The sequence below is a fragment of the Rhipicephalus microplus genome, chromosome 3, assembly GCF_043290135.1.
Source record: "Rhipicephalus microplus isolate Deutch F79 chromosome 3, USDA_Rmic, whole genome shotgun sequence".
NCBI lineage: Eukaryota > Metazoa > Arthropoda > Arachnida > Ixodida > Ixodidae > Rhipicephalus > Rhipicephalus microplus.
Genome location: NC_134702.1, coordinates 8,582,501 through 8,596,931, shown reverse-complemented (window position 1 = coordinate 8,596,931; position 14,431 = coordinate 8,582,501). Strand labels below are relative to the sequence as shown.

Genomic DNA, 14,431 nt, shown 5'->3' with positions numbered 1-14,431 from the left:
ACAGTTGCGTAGGTTCGCGTATTACCTTACGGATGCGGGCCCTTTGCTGATTTTGCAAAAGAAGTAATTACTCCGTAGTACGGTTGCAACAACTGTGCTTGGAATAGGCATTCAATGGTACATTTAAACGGCCAATGTTGGTCTTACTCTGTTTCCCATCCCATGGAAACTGAGTGTCATTTATTAAAGTCTGGAAAGCCAGACTGAATACATAGTATTGAGAACACTGTGTTGATGACGCTTGCTATATACGACGCAGGCTCTATACCATGGTTTCTGGTGACGGAGCTGTTCGGCCAGGGCGCCCGCCCTATAGCCACCAGCCTGGCGGTTGCCGTCAACTGGGCGGCCAATTTCATTGTGGGACTCGCCTTCCTTCCTCTCATGGTAAGTATATATGGCGAGCGCCTTTGTGCAGCCTATGTTGCACTCAGACCAATGCAGTAATCTGGAAATTAAGGCGACTATGTGAATTAACATATTGTAACTGGCTAATAAGAAGTGGGCAGCGGTTGTCCCATGTCGTTCATTGCTCTTTGTGTGTCAGCTGGTAATGCGCCATTATGCTTTATTTAATTTTCCTTGGCGTCGCACTTCCGCGTTCGTTTCTTTTTCTCTTTCTTTCTTTGCATGCTTGTCACCCTTAGTAATTATGAAGAAAACACGTTTTTCTACTTGTTAGACCCAGTATTGATGTGAACTAACAGGCAATAATGCCAAAACTAGAGGATTAATCACTAGTAATTGCTGCGTATGTTTGAAAAAAATAAAAGTGGATGAAAAGGTAACTTGCCATGGGCTGGGACTGAAGCTGCAACCTCAATATTTCCCATCAATCTTTTGTAGTTATAAGGGAAGCTGACTGACTTCGCAATAGCGAAGATTTTTGAAGTATTGTCAACGAAAATCAAACTAATGAAAGAGAAGGGAGCAAGAATTGACTTCCTTAAAGTGTGTATGGGCTAATTGGTGTGTCATGATATTCGATGAAGCAGAGCACAAAACAACCGAATCACACACAAAAAAATGGCGCAAACACAAGCACTATTCTAAAGCGCTTGTGTTTGAGTCATTTTATGTGTGCGTGGTTCGGTCATTTTGAGCATGGTTTTAACAAAAAGAATTAACAATATCATATATATCATATATATGTCACATATATATCATTTATATGATGCCGTCATCAGATAATTGTCACACCCTCATGACGTCTATAATGACGTCGAAAATGTTGGCATATGCATCGCCATGACGAGGTGATCATATGACGATGTTTTTTTTTTTATATCACTCGTGTTGTCGACGCGGAACGCCGACGCTGGCGGCCATTGTTTGTGTTTGATAACTCACTGATCAGACAACTAAAGGCCTGACCACATGTATGCGTTGTAGCGTGCCAGCGTGTAGTATTTTGACGCAGCACCGCGCCCTCTCCCTATGGAGAGAGGGGGGGGGGGAGTGCGCAGATACACGATACTGCGCGCCCTCTCTGTCGCTCGGAGGATTTCAGGCTGGACGGTCCTTCCCCCGCGATCTCCAACGACAGCGTAGCTCCCGCCGACTGGTTCGCCCTCCGTGGCCGCCGGACGCCGTGACGCTCTCTCTGTGTGGTGCCCCGTCCTTGGACTGCTTCAACTGGATCACAACTTTCCTATCTCCTTCTTCTGTCGCTTGCCTGTCCTACTTCATCTATTTTCCACTATTCTTTTTATCCCCCCCACCCCACCCCTATAAGGCACTGCTCCATGTCGCCCAAGAGGCGGACAGAAAAAAGGTTGTCCTTTTTCCTGTCTTCAAGAGCCACTCACCACCACCTTCTCTCCCCATAAAGAGAGAGCGCAGTGCCGCGTCAAGAATCCACGCCCAGAAGCGCTTCAACGCGTACGTGTGGTTTGGCCTTAAGGTTTCGGTCTTTAATTGGCAGCTACGCTCCCAGTTATGTTATAAGTAATAGTTCAGTGCCCTGCCATGACATAATTATGCTAAACGTGCACTTAATTGTGTGCATGACCATGTTTGTGATACCGGCCACGCAAGATAGAGGCTGATTAATAGGCGTTCTTCCCGCCACACAGGAAGAGATTCAGCACTACACTTTCCTGATCTTCACGATGGTGCTGGTGTTCTTCTGGGTCTTCATCTACAAGAAGCTGCCGGAGACGAAGAACAAGAGCATCGAGGCCATCACAAAGGTATTCAGGGCGCGAGTATACCAGGAGGACGTGGCCTTGAATAAACTCAACGGACAAGCATGACCGAGCCTGGCTAAGTGGCTTCTGCAGACTGACGCACAAGTCGTCACAAGAGCTTTCGAGCGAGGCCCGAGCGCAGGACGTGACCGCAGCACCTAGAGGTGTCCACTCATCTGCATCGGAAAGGCAGCGATGAAGAAGGAAAACCAGTTCTAATGGCGCTGTCACGCTGGAATGATAAGACTTCGTAGGAGAGTCCCCACTATGTCCATTGTCGCTTGGCACGTAGCTTTACTAACTCGAGGGTGCGGGTTTGATTACCGGCCAAAAAGGCCGCATTTCAATGGGGGTGAAATGCAATGAAAACCCGTGTGTTTAGATCAGGCGCACGTTGAAGAATCCCAGGTCATCAAAATTTATTCCGAGCCCCATCTACGGCACATCTCATAATCATACTAGGGCTTTGGCTGCTCGTTGACCCACACTAATTTTTATTCCTACTTTTCATTGCGAAGAATGACCGGTAGACTGTTCAGATACTACCCACCACAAAAAACGACCAGTAGACTGGTCAGAAATGCCGCTAGACGCTCTTTTCACAATTTATTTATACTAATGCTGACATTACCACCAAACAAACTTCTCTCCGAAGATGATATGAAAGCGGTAGTATCCGTAGAACACCAGTAGATTAATTAACTGCTTGCCAAACTTTTTGACGCAGGCTCTAATTTTTGACACACTTTCATTACTGCACGAACGTCAAATTTCCCAAACGAGAGTGTCAGGATAGCTCTCTCAGGTCGCGGGTTCGATTCCCGGCTGCGGCGGCTGCATTTCCGATGGAGGCGGAAATGTTGTAGGCCCGTGTGCTCAGATTTGGGCGCACGTTAAAGAACCCCAGGTGGTCGAAATTTCCGGAGCCCTCCACTACGACGTCTCTCATAATCATATGGTGGTTTTGGGACGTTAAACCCCACAAATCAATCAATCAATCAGGATAGCTCTCTTTCTTTAGCAACAATATTTCGAGCCCTTTTGCTTGATCGACACACGCACACATGCCATATTGTGAAACAGAGTATGGAGGGCCAACAATCCGCTAGGTGCGTGACAGATTGCAATCGGGTTTGAATGCTTGGCTAGTACGGCGTAAACACATGACGCATCGGGCTTTGTTACGTGACCCACATCACATTACGTCTTCTCAACATTCCTATATATACATCCTCCCTTTCATTCCTCCTAGCTGGTCACAATGCAAGCAGCCAAAGCCTATCCACAGTGAGCACGCTTCGACGTCATCTTAGGAATCCTGCGTTAAACTGGGAAAACGAGTCCGTTAACCATTGATTTAAACTGACGGGATTGAAGCAAGACATTTGTTTTTACTGACATCACTACAGTACGTTGCCTACAAGGACTACAACGAAAAAGGGGCACTCGGTTGACTAAGGTCCAGTGTGGCAGCACCATTGCAGAGTACAGGGCCCTGCCAAGACAGGGTCTGCAGTCGCTTTTCCAGAGTGACGCTTCTTCGGAGCGTCTGGGCGGAAGGGCCCGGCCGTTACTTATCACCTGAGCAATCAGCGGGAGTTGGACGCTTCTGGCTCATCGTCGATCGACACATGGTCATCGAGAAAAACCACGTGGTCAACTTTCGATACATCTGTGTCCTTAACCTTGACCAGGACGTTACTTGACAGTGTTGTGATAGTTTTTGGACCAGATTTTGCGAGCGTGTGTGTGCGTTTATATTACATCACTCACGACGAGTCGCCATGTATTTATGTACGTCAAAAATGCAGCGCACTTGAAAACGGCTAGAACATACATACATACAGCCAGCCACTTATGGTAATCTAAGTGTGTTCCCGACGCAATGCTCTGGGTGACACTTTATAAACTTATGAAATACGTATACATATTGCGGAAGGCTTTTCACTCCAAACGACAAAGTAGTACAGAATCATATCATTCATTTTTTTTCGGGGAGGGGGGGGAGCTACATTTTAAAATACTTCGACATATTTGCGTGATACTGCTGCTTGAGCACAACCTTGCCCCTGGTGCTTCAGTATGGAATGGAAAAACACTTTTTCGGAACAGAAGAAAACAACCTTGATCGCACGTTTGTAGTTGAAAAATAAAAACACCAGCTGAAAATACTTAGTGTCTAGATAATAAAAACTACAGTGCTTGTACGAATTACTGTTATTATTAATATTTTTTTCAAATTTAGGCCGTTCATTCAAGTGCGCTGCTCTTTAAGTGGAGTAGAAATAAAGGTACATTCGCTATTTTTTTTTTTGTTCCACCTATGCAGCTATTGAAATGTGCTACTTCAATATTTCTTTTTGTGTTCAGCAGTGTCGACTTCGATTTCATCTAAACGAAGCAGCATTGTCTCTGACTAGGATAATAGTTTTTTGTGTACATAGTGTTTATGATGATGTGTTCCGACACAAGTGTGCCACAAAAATAGCTACCACTTTGCTTGAAATCAGGAAAATGGGCAAAAATTGGAACTCGCTTCAGAATACTGCCTTATTTTAGTGCATAAGCTTAATCTTGACCTCTACCACTCATTAACAGCAACTCAGTAGCTTTGTGTTATTGCGAAGTGCGTAGCAATTCTTTTTCCCTGATTCGCATTTTATTACACCTAATTTTTCTTCTGAGATGAGGAGAGAAAACGGCTGAGTTTGAAGTTCCTTTCTTACTTGACATTTCAAACTTGCTTATATACTTAGCTGTTGTATTATTTTTATGACGTATGTAAAATGACAGCTTTTAAAGCTACTCATCTCTCATTTACAAGTCTTATGCCTCTTTTTTTTTACATAGTAATGTTCAGGGTCTAACATGGGGCGGTTAATTGTGCTACACCTTCAGTCTCACCTTCCTGTGTAATTGAAATAAGTTTGCTAGCGTATAAACATTGTATTCTTTGGTGGGATGATATTGAAAGAAATACAGCAATAAGGAAACAGTGACAACAGGTTTTTTTATACCACTAAGCGAAACGCTTCTGCCCCTGCTAGCAACGAAGATAAAGAAAGGCGTACGTTACAAAATGTGTATCAGAGAAATATTTTAAATGCATAGGCTTTTTTTACGCGTTTAACCTGAGGTGTTCCTGAGCGAGCATGTTGTGTCCACAAACTAACCTTCTGTGCAAAGAATTTTTAAGAACACTAGACTTTTTTGCCACAGCGCAATCAACATTCTTATGTAGAACAACTATGGTAAGAGCCACTTCACTGGACGGGACGTTTTGTGCAAAAAACCGTAATTGGCTACAAAATTGATGGCATGAGTGACGTGCCGGTAACTGACATGTTAATGTGCAGATGCGCTTGTGCTTTTTGTTTATTTTTTTTCTTTCTTTAAGTGAGTCACCGAAATGCGTGAATGTTGTGCAGGGGTAAGAAGTACAAAGAAGTGCCTCAGCTGACTTAGGCCGCTGGCATATTTCAACTATTTTTGTACAATAACTGATAAGGAAAATAAACATGTGTATCAAAGTAATGTGCCTTGTTCACTTTTGCACGCCGTGGGTGAATTTATGCCAATATAAGGGCAAAATTCATCGGCAATCGGTTACTTCTGCAACTTTTTTTGTTGGGGGTGGGGAGGGGGGCTGAGTGGGGATATGAATAAGGTTCGGATCCCACACGTGGGGGGTGTGTTTCAGTGGAGGCGAAATACTAGCAGCCCATCTACCTATAGATTAGGCACGCATTAAAAACACCACATGGTCGAAAATTTCGGAGCCTCCACCATGGTTTCCTCACTATCGCATTGTTGTTAAAAATGTATGACCTGAACTTTCAATATCAGCGCACACAGTTAGGCTGTCAAGCTTTTAAGCTACAATTGACTTTTTAAAGTATTCTCACATGTCACTGAGAACTGCCATACATCATCACAAGTGTCAACAACGGCCCTATCGCCGAATAGACGGCATATAAGTCGCCCGCCTGTTTAAATGACAGCAGAAAAGTTTTCGGTTGAATGCACGGGACTGCCGAGTGTCGCCATCGTCGTTTCAACAAGGGAGTAGTAAAAGGCGCCCTTTAAAAGAGGCTGGGCTTCAGCGGTGAGTCAGCGACGCGCCTTTTGCCAGAAAGCGTCGGGAAAGCCCGCATTAGACCCCGAAAGTTATTTATTCTCCGCACTTTCAGAGACGTCTGCCGGCAGCGTGACTTCGGTCGCGTTTCTTTTCTGGTTTGCCGCTCGTCTGCGCGTCCGTGACACAGCCGAGACCCAAATGCTACACACGCGCGCTTTGGTCTTTGACTCGAAACGCTCCCGATGAGTGGAAAGCAACAGCGACTGGAACGACGCTCAGTGCACTACGACGCCCGCCTGCGCGCTCCTCCGAACCCCTTAAGGAGAATGGTGAAACCGCAAGTTTTGAAGACTTATTCTGTGCTGCGTGCAAGGAAGTAAATAGGTTCAGGCCAGGCGTATTTTGACTGAGTAATTGAACGAACAGTTGAGCATAAAATCGTTTCTGTCGTTCTCTTAGCTTCTCTCACGTGTGGCTTCGCCAACCAAGCGGCAGAGGTGGCAATAGCTCTGAATGTGGCTCGGTATTTCGATGCTACGCGTCCTGAAGCAGTGCACTAGCATCTCCTACGTTCGCTCGTCCGGAGGATCCGCTCTGTGCGTATCATCCACGCTTTGCTGTGTACCACTCTCAAGGGACTCGAGCAAGGCTCCACCGTCGCATCGGCGTCAGCTGACGAAGACCCTAGCGCCGCTCTGCGTCGAGCTCGCGCGCGATCGAATATCGTGACGTCACGCATCGTACCGGCACTCCGAAGCCGAGGCGGTGATCATGGTGGCCGCGGGTTGAACCAAGCCAGCGGGCTCCGGCGGTTGGAAGTCGCTTGCTGCATTCGCTCACGCCTACGGGTAAGTTTCCCGACGAAACGCACGGTGTTTTTCTCCGGCTTCCACGTAGCACCCGAGAGGCAGTATGTGCGAAGAAACGCGCAGGATGCATACGAAACCTCCTGAATGCGCGCCTCGTTTCGCGCACGGATACGAAAACATCGAACGACTAAACGCAACTGCACTTCGTGCGAGGACCAAAACATTGTGTTGTTATTGCCTACGAGAGAATTTTCATTTCAACAGCTATCTCGGGAATGCATCGTTTTCGGAGCTAAGCGACATGTTAGGGTGGCGTGTAGCTTATATGCGATGTTTTCGCGTCGTTAGATTAGAATTATCGAATTTAGTACGTCGAAGAAGCAAATCGCTTCTACTTATTCGTTATTTGATACGATACGAAGAAAAATCGTCAGACTACTGGAGCACGCTCAGGGTGCTCGTTCGTTAATTACTTGCTTCTCACGCATTTATTGTGCTGCTCGGCTCGTTGCTCCAACAACATGTGGTGGCCAAAACAGTCATTTAGAATGAGCGTCGCGTGTTGTGAGTGATATTAACTTCGACACTAATCTTCTCCACATCATCTTAATGCTCTGCAAAAAAGGTATTACAAACTGTTATGGCTTTAGATAACCACTGTGTTACGCCCGAGGGGCCAAAAAATGACATAACCATATTAAATTAGACCTTTGGTATCTCAGGTTATGCACAAGCTCAATATCTCACGCAATTTTGAGGCTGCAGTAAGCTGTTCGATGCTATTTCATTCCAACCACTGTGTCACGACGACAAAAAGCAGTGACACCATCTAACAACTTCAACTGAGGTATTAGATTTAGAGTGCATGCAAATAATGATTTGGCATTAAAAATTTCGTAACAATTTAGAACTGAAAATTAAAAGTGTAACGCAGAAAATTAAAACACAAAGTTAAAGCAAGTTGAGCTACATATAAACTTGTGTCGATTTCTCTGCAACCATTTTGGGCCAAAATTGAAGTTCGAACTGTTTGACGCTGCGTGTGCATTAAACAGAGAACATGCATAGGTGATGATGATGGTGCAGGCGCGATATTTTCTTTCCTTCCGATTTCTTCGTTTTCGCGCTTCACTTGAATGACGTTTCCGCAGCCGAAGAAAGCTTTTTTTTTTTTATTCGAAAGTCTGCCCTTAGGCATAACAAATGTGCATCAGAACACGAGAGGCTCAATACACATAAACAAGTTCCACTCGTGCATGAAGTTTAACAAAGATTAGTGGAGCAGTTCTTTTAATAATTGGCAGTCAGTATCGACTGCTCATAAGTACAGGTAAATTACGCTAAAAGATGAAACAGAACGGAAGGTATACAGACGATCCACGTGTTCAAGTTCATCTAATTTCATTTTTTTCTACCTCTAAACCTATTTACTTTCTGAGGCTATTCAAGCAATGTACTGCCCGATTCATGGCTGATACCGGAACGGAGAAAGATACGGGGACGACAAGTCTTTGAAGAACAATCAGCCACCAAGATCTCTCCGCCATTACAGCGCGGGTATATACGTTGCCGACAATAAACTGTGCACACCACCTTTACTTTAGTTAAGGAACTACATCGCTCCCTGCATAATGCACGTTCTATCTGCACAGCGTTTTAACGTAGCTGCTTCTATAAACCTGTCTTCTGCGAACAGCCAGCTACACGAACATAAAATTTGTAGCCTGCTTACAAAGTACGATAGAGCGTATCTTTTAAATTTCATCAATGTCAATATTTTTAGCCTTTCCTTCGACCGCATAAGCCAGAGATTAAAACAACGGCAATCACAACGCCTCTGGTAATTCTGAGCGACGCAGAATCAAGCCCTCGATAAAACGAGAAAGCTGACAGAGACTGGCAGACGCTGTTTACCACTGGGCGCCATAAGCATACATTCGTTTGTGTCTCATTATACGAGCAGCTATAAGTACCTTGTCAAGACGTGAGGCAGCGGGTCCCGGCTAGTACCATTCGCACTTATATGAAGCGTGGCCACTCAGAAGAACTTAAACACACACACTTCCTCGTCGCTCGGCTATTCGCTCGCCACCTGGTGTACGACAATATTGTTGCGCATAATTTTCTGCAAACTGGAGGCGCTGACGTGAAACCATGGCGGTGCCGCTAAAGACGAAACGAAACGTAAAATCATAAGTCATGATTAATCGAAATCATTTACCACGCTTCCAGTGTTGCATCCTCAGCGCAACCGATTGATAGCTAGCATGTGATGTCGTGGACGCAATACATGGCTCCAACATTGCGGCTTAGATGGCGTCCAGACAGTGTAATCACGCGGTGATTCCCCAGTGTAGTAATGACATCACTGGAACGTTATTAGACCCCTGCGCTTAAATAGCGATCCAAGGCTTACGGAGCTTCGCCCCTAAAAATTAAAGCCAATTCTACGCGTGTGCAATCTGAGTAAACAGCGTATATCACAAGCAAGCCCCGCCAGCTGCCGAACGCAGGTGGACTTCTTTCTTCACCTCCTTTCTAGCTTGCCTTTTCCTTGTCTAGCTCATTTTCAGTGGCCGTGATGTCAACCACATTGCCCGGCCAGCTAGATTACCAAACAGTTATCAAAGGTAGGTTATCAAACTTAGTTTTGAATGCAAAGCATTTCTTTGCGTACGGCAGGCACTTTGAGTATCTATCTATCTATCTATCTATCTATCTATCTATCTATCTATCTATCTATCTATCTATCTATCTATCTATCTATCTATCTATCTATCTATCTATCTATCTATCTATCTATCTATCTATCTATCTATCTATCGCTAGCGAGGCAGCAAGCGAGGCAGCCACCTGCCTCCGAGAGTTCTCATGATCGCCTTAATTCCTACCAAGGGGTACACCAAATTAGTATGGAAGGGTAAGGAAGTTTGAAGAATATGTCTGGATGGTCATAGCATCGATAACGCGAAGATCTCTTCGCGTGCGTCGTCAAACCTTTTCCTGCAGACATGTGTGGCACATATACCACAAGTATGCGAGTATGCGCCATGGATGATTAGAAGTTCATAACTACGCAGGAACGACGAGAGCAGGCATTCGTAATTAATATGTGAGAGCTTTAAACCTAACATTGCAGCGTTGACATGACGAATGCGAAGAATAAATATCACGGTCCCACCAGGGATGGAACCTCAGTATTTCGAGTGGCAATCAAGTATTCGAACACAGAACCAGGCCAGTTCTCGAAACTGCTTTGATAAAAGACCTTATATGCAGGTATAATGTCGGTAAACGTCCATAGTGGCCTCAGTGCTGCACGTATGATTTCGTAAAGATCATATATTTGCTACGATGATACGTCATGTCGGCAAACGTCAATAGTAGTTAAGCGCCATCCACAAGAGTTGTCTACGTAGCGCTCTCCATGGCTACCATCCTCGCAAGCACAAGCGCTCCACATTAGCTTATATACCGCTTCTGATGTTACAAATACCAATATCGGGGTTGGCATCGTTACGCAACCATAAAGAACTGGTAATATAAAACATGTGCGACTGTTCAACACCGTGCGTAGAACGTTTGTACAAGACTTAAGCGTTATTTCGTAATGTTTCGCTCAATAAAAAAATTACACCAAAGTTACCTTCCTTCCGCGTGCTTCGCATAACATCGATTCCTACGTACGTAGGATCTACCAATTTTTTCATATCTTTTTCCAACACATTCGATTGTATAGGTGCGTCATAGTATTTTTTCTATACACCACGTGCCGTTGAGTACGCAATATCGGCATTGGTGGCACAGCTCGAAGAATGAGCGCTAACACGATTGCTGTACGTCGGGTGATCTGTAATCTGCATTGCGCACGGCGCCAACGGAAGCCGCGTTTCCGCTTCCTGAGGTTCCTCGCAGCCTTTCGTTATTCCGCCACCTCCCGACGCCAGAACTGCCGGCGAGTATTAGGAAGCAAGAAAGTGGGCGAACGGAAGCAGCAGGAGGACGAAAGAGACTCGCAGAAGGATTCGGTGCGAAGAATGGGAAGGGCTTGGAATGACCGCGAGTGAGTGACGTGCGGTATTGCCTTCGCATTATGCGCCAAGAAACAATCTATCGAACTTTGACATGAAGAACAATTTTCTTTTGATCATCTCTCTCACTGAGGCAAAAATTATTGCAATCTACTATGTCCGGACTATAGGCACCCGGCAACGCAGTTTACGAGATCTGATGATATGGCCAGAACACACAGCCTAGCGAGTAGGCGCTGCAAAACGGAGTTAATGCGTAGCCTAGCGAGTAGACGCAGAGAAACCAGACTAGCATGTACATATCATTTTCTCTTTTAGTTGTGAGCAAGGGGGTCACGGCTGATTATGTAAGTGCCCAGGAAGCGTTCTTTGAAAACGCGCCAAAAAGGGCATTCACACTTCAGCGTCTCATTGTGTTCAGCGAGAGTTTCATTTTCTTGGTATCCCTGGCGGTCGGTACCAACAATGCTTAGGCGGCCCAAAAAGCATCGTCGCGACCTCTGGTTCACTGTCGGGTGCCTGTATGTCAGTCAAAGAAAATTCATTCCATAGGAGAGAACCTTATTTTCTCTCATTTGTTACATCCACATATTCCGCACCTAATGCATGGTTGAGCATCTACTGTACCGGTCAGTCACTGTGTTGTACAGTGTTCAATCAAATAATAAAATGAAGGGGTTGGATCTGGGACCTCGTATTCTTGTTAGACACAACCTAAAGAAAACAACAGTCTATGAGGAGATGTAAAACTATCCGCAATTCGCACACTTGGTTACCTCTGAAACAAATTATTTTTACACACGAAGTGCTTTCTACGTATGTCAGAATCATCAGTGTACATTTAAAAAATGACGTGTCCTTTTTATGGCTACCTGGTCAGGTGTCTTCTTAGAGTTCAATCATACAATCATATTTGTCGACTTACTTGCACGAGACAATTAAATAGACAATGCATGTGATTTGTGTACATATACATCCAGCATCATGCGAAAACACCTTGCCACGTTAGTGGCTATGGGCGTCATTTTAAGTAAATCAAGAAGTAACATATGCGATTGAACTCTCTCGGACGCAATCGAAAATTCAGCGGCATTTTCAAGGGAACTTGTTGATGCTCCCTATAAAATAAAAAAGAATATTGAAGCTCACACTAAGCCACAGAATGTTCGAAACAGCGACACTGGACGACTCGGACGACTAATGTGCTTGCTATTGTACTTAGGCTTTAGAAATTCAGGTTATTTCTAGGTTTATACAAGGCTTTAGCTATCTAATTTTGGGTCGTTCCGACGTTGACTCTCTGCGCAGAGAAGATTGAGTCAAGCCAAAGACACTCTCAAACACGGCACAGGTGTCAAAACTCCATAAGCAGAGCGTTCGCACCTCTCTTAGGCCTTCCGTCGCTTCGGCGTCTTCTCGCAGCTACCGTTGCATTTATCGTTCTCAAGCGTTTTCTTGGTTTACGTACTCAGCTTGCCACTGTCGCTTCGCAGTCGTCTGTTGGCCTAACTGTTGCCTTCTTCATTTTTAGCACAACGGTGACAATCTGTTGTTGTTGTTATTGTTGTTGTTGTTGTTGTTGTTGTTGTTGTTGTTGTTGTTGTTGTTGTTGTTGTTGTTGTTGTTGTTGTTGTTGTTGTTGTTGTTGTTGTTGTTGTTGTTGTTGTTGTTGTTGTTGTTGTTGTTGTTGTTGTTGTTGTTTCCATACCCACTATGGGGGATTGGCCAAGAATCGAGTGGTTTTAAAAATTACTGTTCAGATTTGGAATTATTGAGGTATAACAGAAAGATTACCGATAGCCTAGGAAAGTGTGATGCTTAATGTAATGCAAACAAATATTTACATAAACGATTTTATTCTTAGAATACAGCAATAATCTGATTTTACACGTATATAACTATGCGGACATGTTCGGATAATGAAACTGGTTAATTAGCCAGCCTATTAGTTTCATCAATATAGTCCCGGACGGCCGCGCATACTGTCGCATTAGAGAAACCGGAAATGGGAGCTCCAAAAGACAAAATGACAGGCACAGATAAGTCCATAGCAATACCACGTAAAGGTATTTTAAAAGGGTTTTTCCTAATGTGTTAAACCACCTGCAGGTCAAAAAGAAATGATCTATTGTTTCTAGTTCATCACAGAATGCGCACAGTGGCGAAGGTGCATGAGCCGACCTGTGTTTATAGAAATTTAGATTTGGTACCCGGCAACGCAGCCTTGTGATAGCTACTTCTTGTTTTCGAGTGCGGCAAAAGTCTCTTCGCCAGAGATATGATAAATGGTGATATTCTGTAGAGTTTGTTAGTGCTGAACCTTTAAAGACTTCCATAAGCGTACGTCTGCGGAATCGAGCAGCCGGCACATAAGCGGATGATGGACAGAGCGGTAGAATTGGTTCGCTGATTGACGACTTAGCTAAGGAATCGGCTATTTCATTTAGAAACAAACCTTTATGTCCAGGCACCCAAACTAATCGTACTTTTCTCAAATGCGCAGGTACAGGTACTAGTGCACGGAACGCCTTTGTTACGTTATTATCAGCACCAACAGAAAGTGCCACACAGAGAAATAAAGAATCTGTTATTATGACAGCTGATGTAATTGCTGTATATAATTTCCGTGAAACATACCCGTGTATGATGATGATAGCTTTCTGATAGGCCGTGACCCGTAACCGTTTCATGACAGACCACGTGAAATACGGATATCTTAAACTTTGCTGTTAAATCGTTTTGCGTACTTCATATATAGAGTTGCGCCGAAGAAACGCTCGCGTGGTGTTGCATTTTTATTTTCCGATGACTAGCAGTACAGCATACATGGATGGATTCTGTCAATAGCGAAAGCAGTACGCAAGAATGATGGCGGCGCGAGCTGAAAGCAAAGCTTCATATTGGCTTCGGACGTACGACATCATCGAGGTCGAGTACAACAGCACTCCATATCGCAGGTCGCACAAATGCTTCACTTTAAATGCTGTCGAAACTTCTTGCACTGGCCGCATCTTACGAGATGCTAGGGGGTGCACAGAGCAAGAAACAGAGAGTTACGTGGACTGTAGGGGTCGGCTCGGTAGCTTAGTTTGATTTCGTATCTTTTGCGGTGTTGTACAAAGTTGCACGAACGTCGTCTGTTCCGGAATCCTCACGCGATTTTCCTCGGTCGGTCGGTCGGTCGGTCGGTCGGTCGGTCGGTCGGTCGGTCGGTCGGTCGGTCGGTCGGTCGGTCGGTCGGTCGGTCGGTCGGTCGGTCGGTCGGTCGGTCGGTCGGTCGGTCGGTCGGTCGGTCGGTCGGTCGGTCGGTCGGTCGGTCGGTCG

The 14,431-nt window shown here is 44.9% G+C and overlaps 2 protein-coding genes across 5 annotated transcripts in view; both read left to right on the top strand.

Moving 5' to 3' along the window:
* LOC119183095 (solute carrier family 2, facilitated glucose transporter member 1) overlaps positions 1-5,723 on the top strand; it is a 42,255-nt gene extending 36,532 nt beyond the window's left edge. For both annotated transcript variants that reach the window (XM_037433568.2, XM_075888829.1), the window contains exons 10-11: positions 260-387; positions 2,076-5,723. In XM_037433568.2, coding sequence (XP_037289465.2) covers positions 260-387; positions 2,076-2,255 — 308 coding nt within the window. In that variant the 3' untranslated portion in view covers positions 2,256-5,723. The remainder of the gene's footprint in view (positions 1-259; positions 388-2,075) is intronic.
* A 1,249-nt stretch (positions 5,724-6,972) lies between these two features.
* Positions 6,973-14,431, top strand: part of LOC119183121 (anoctamin-7) — a 100,349-nt gene continuing 92,890 nt past the window's right edge. For 2 of the 3 annotated variants that reach the window (XM_037433579.2, XM_075888822.1), the window contains exon 1: positions 6,973-7,115. The gene's annotated coding sequence lies outside the window, so the exon portion shown is untranslated. The remainder of the gene's footprint in view (positions 7,116-14,431) is intronic. The other variant, XM_075888825.1, reaches the window with a different exon arrangement.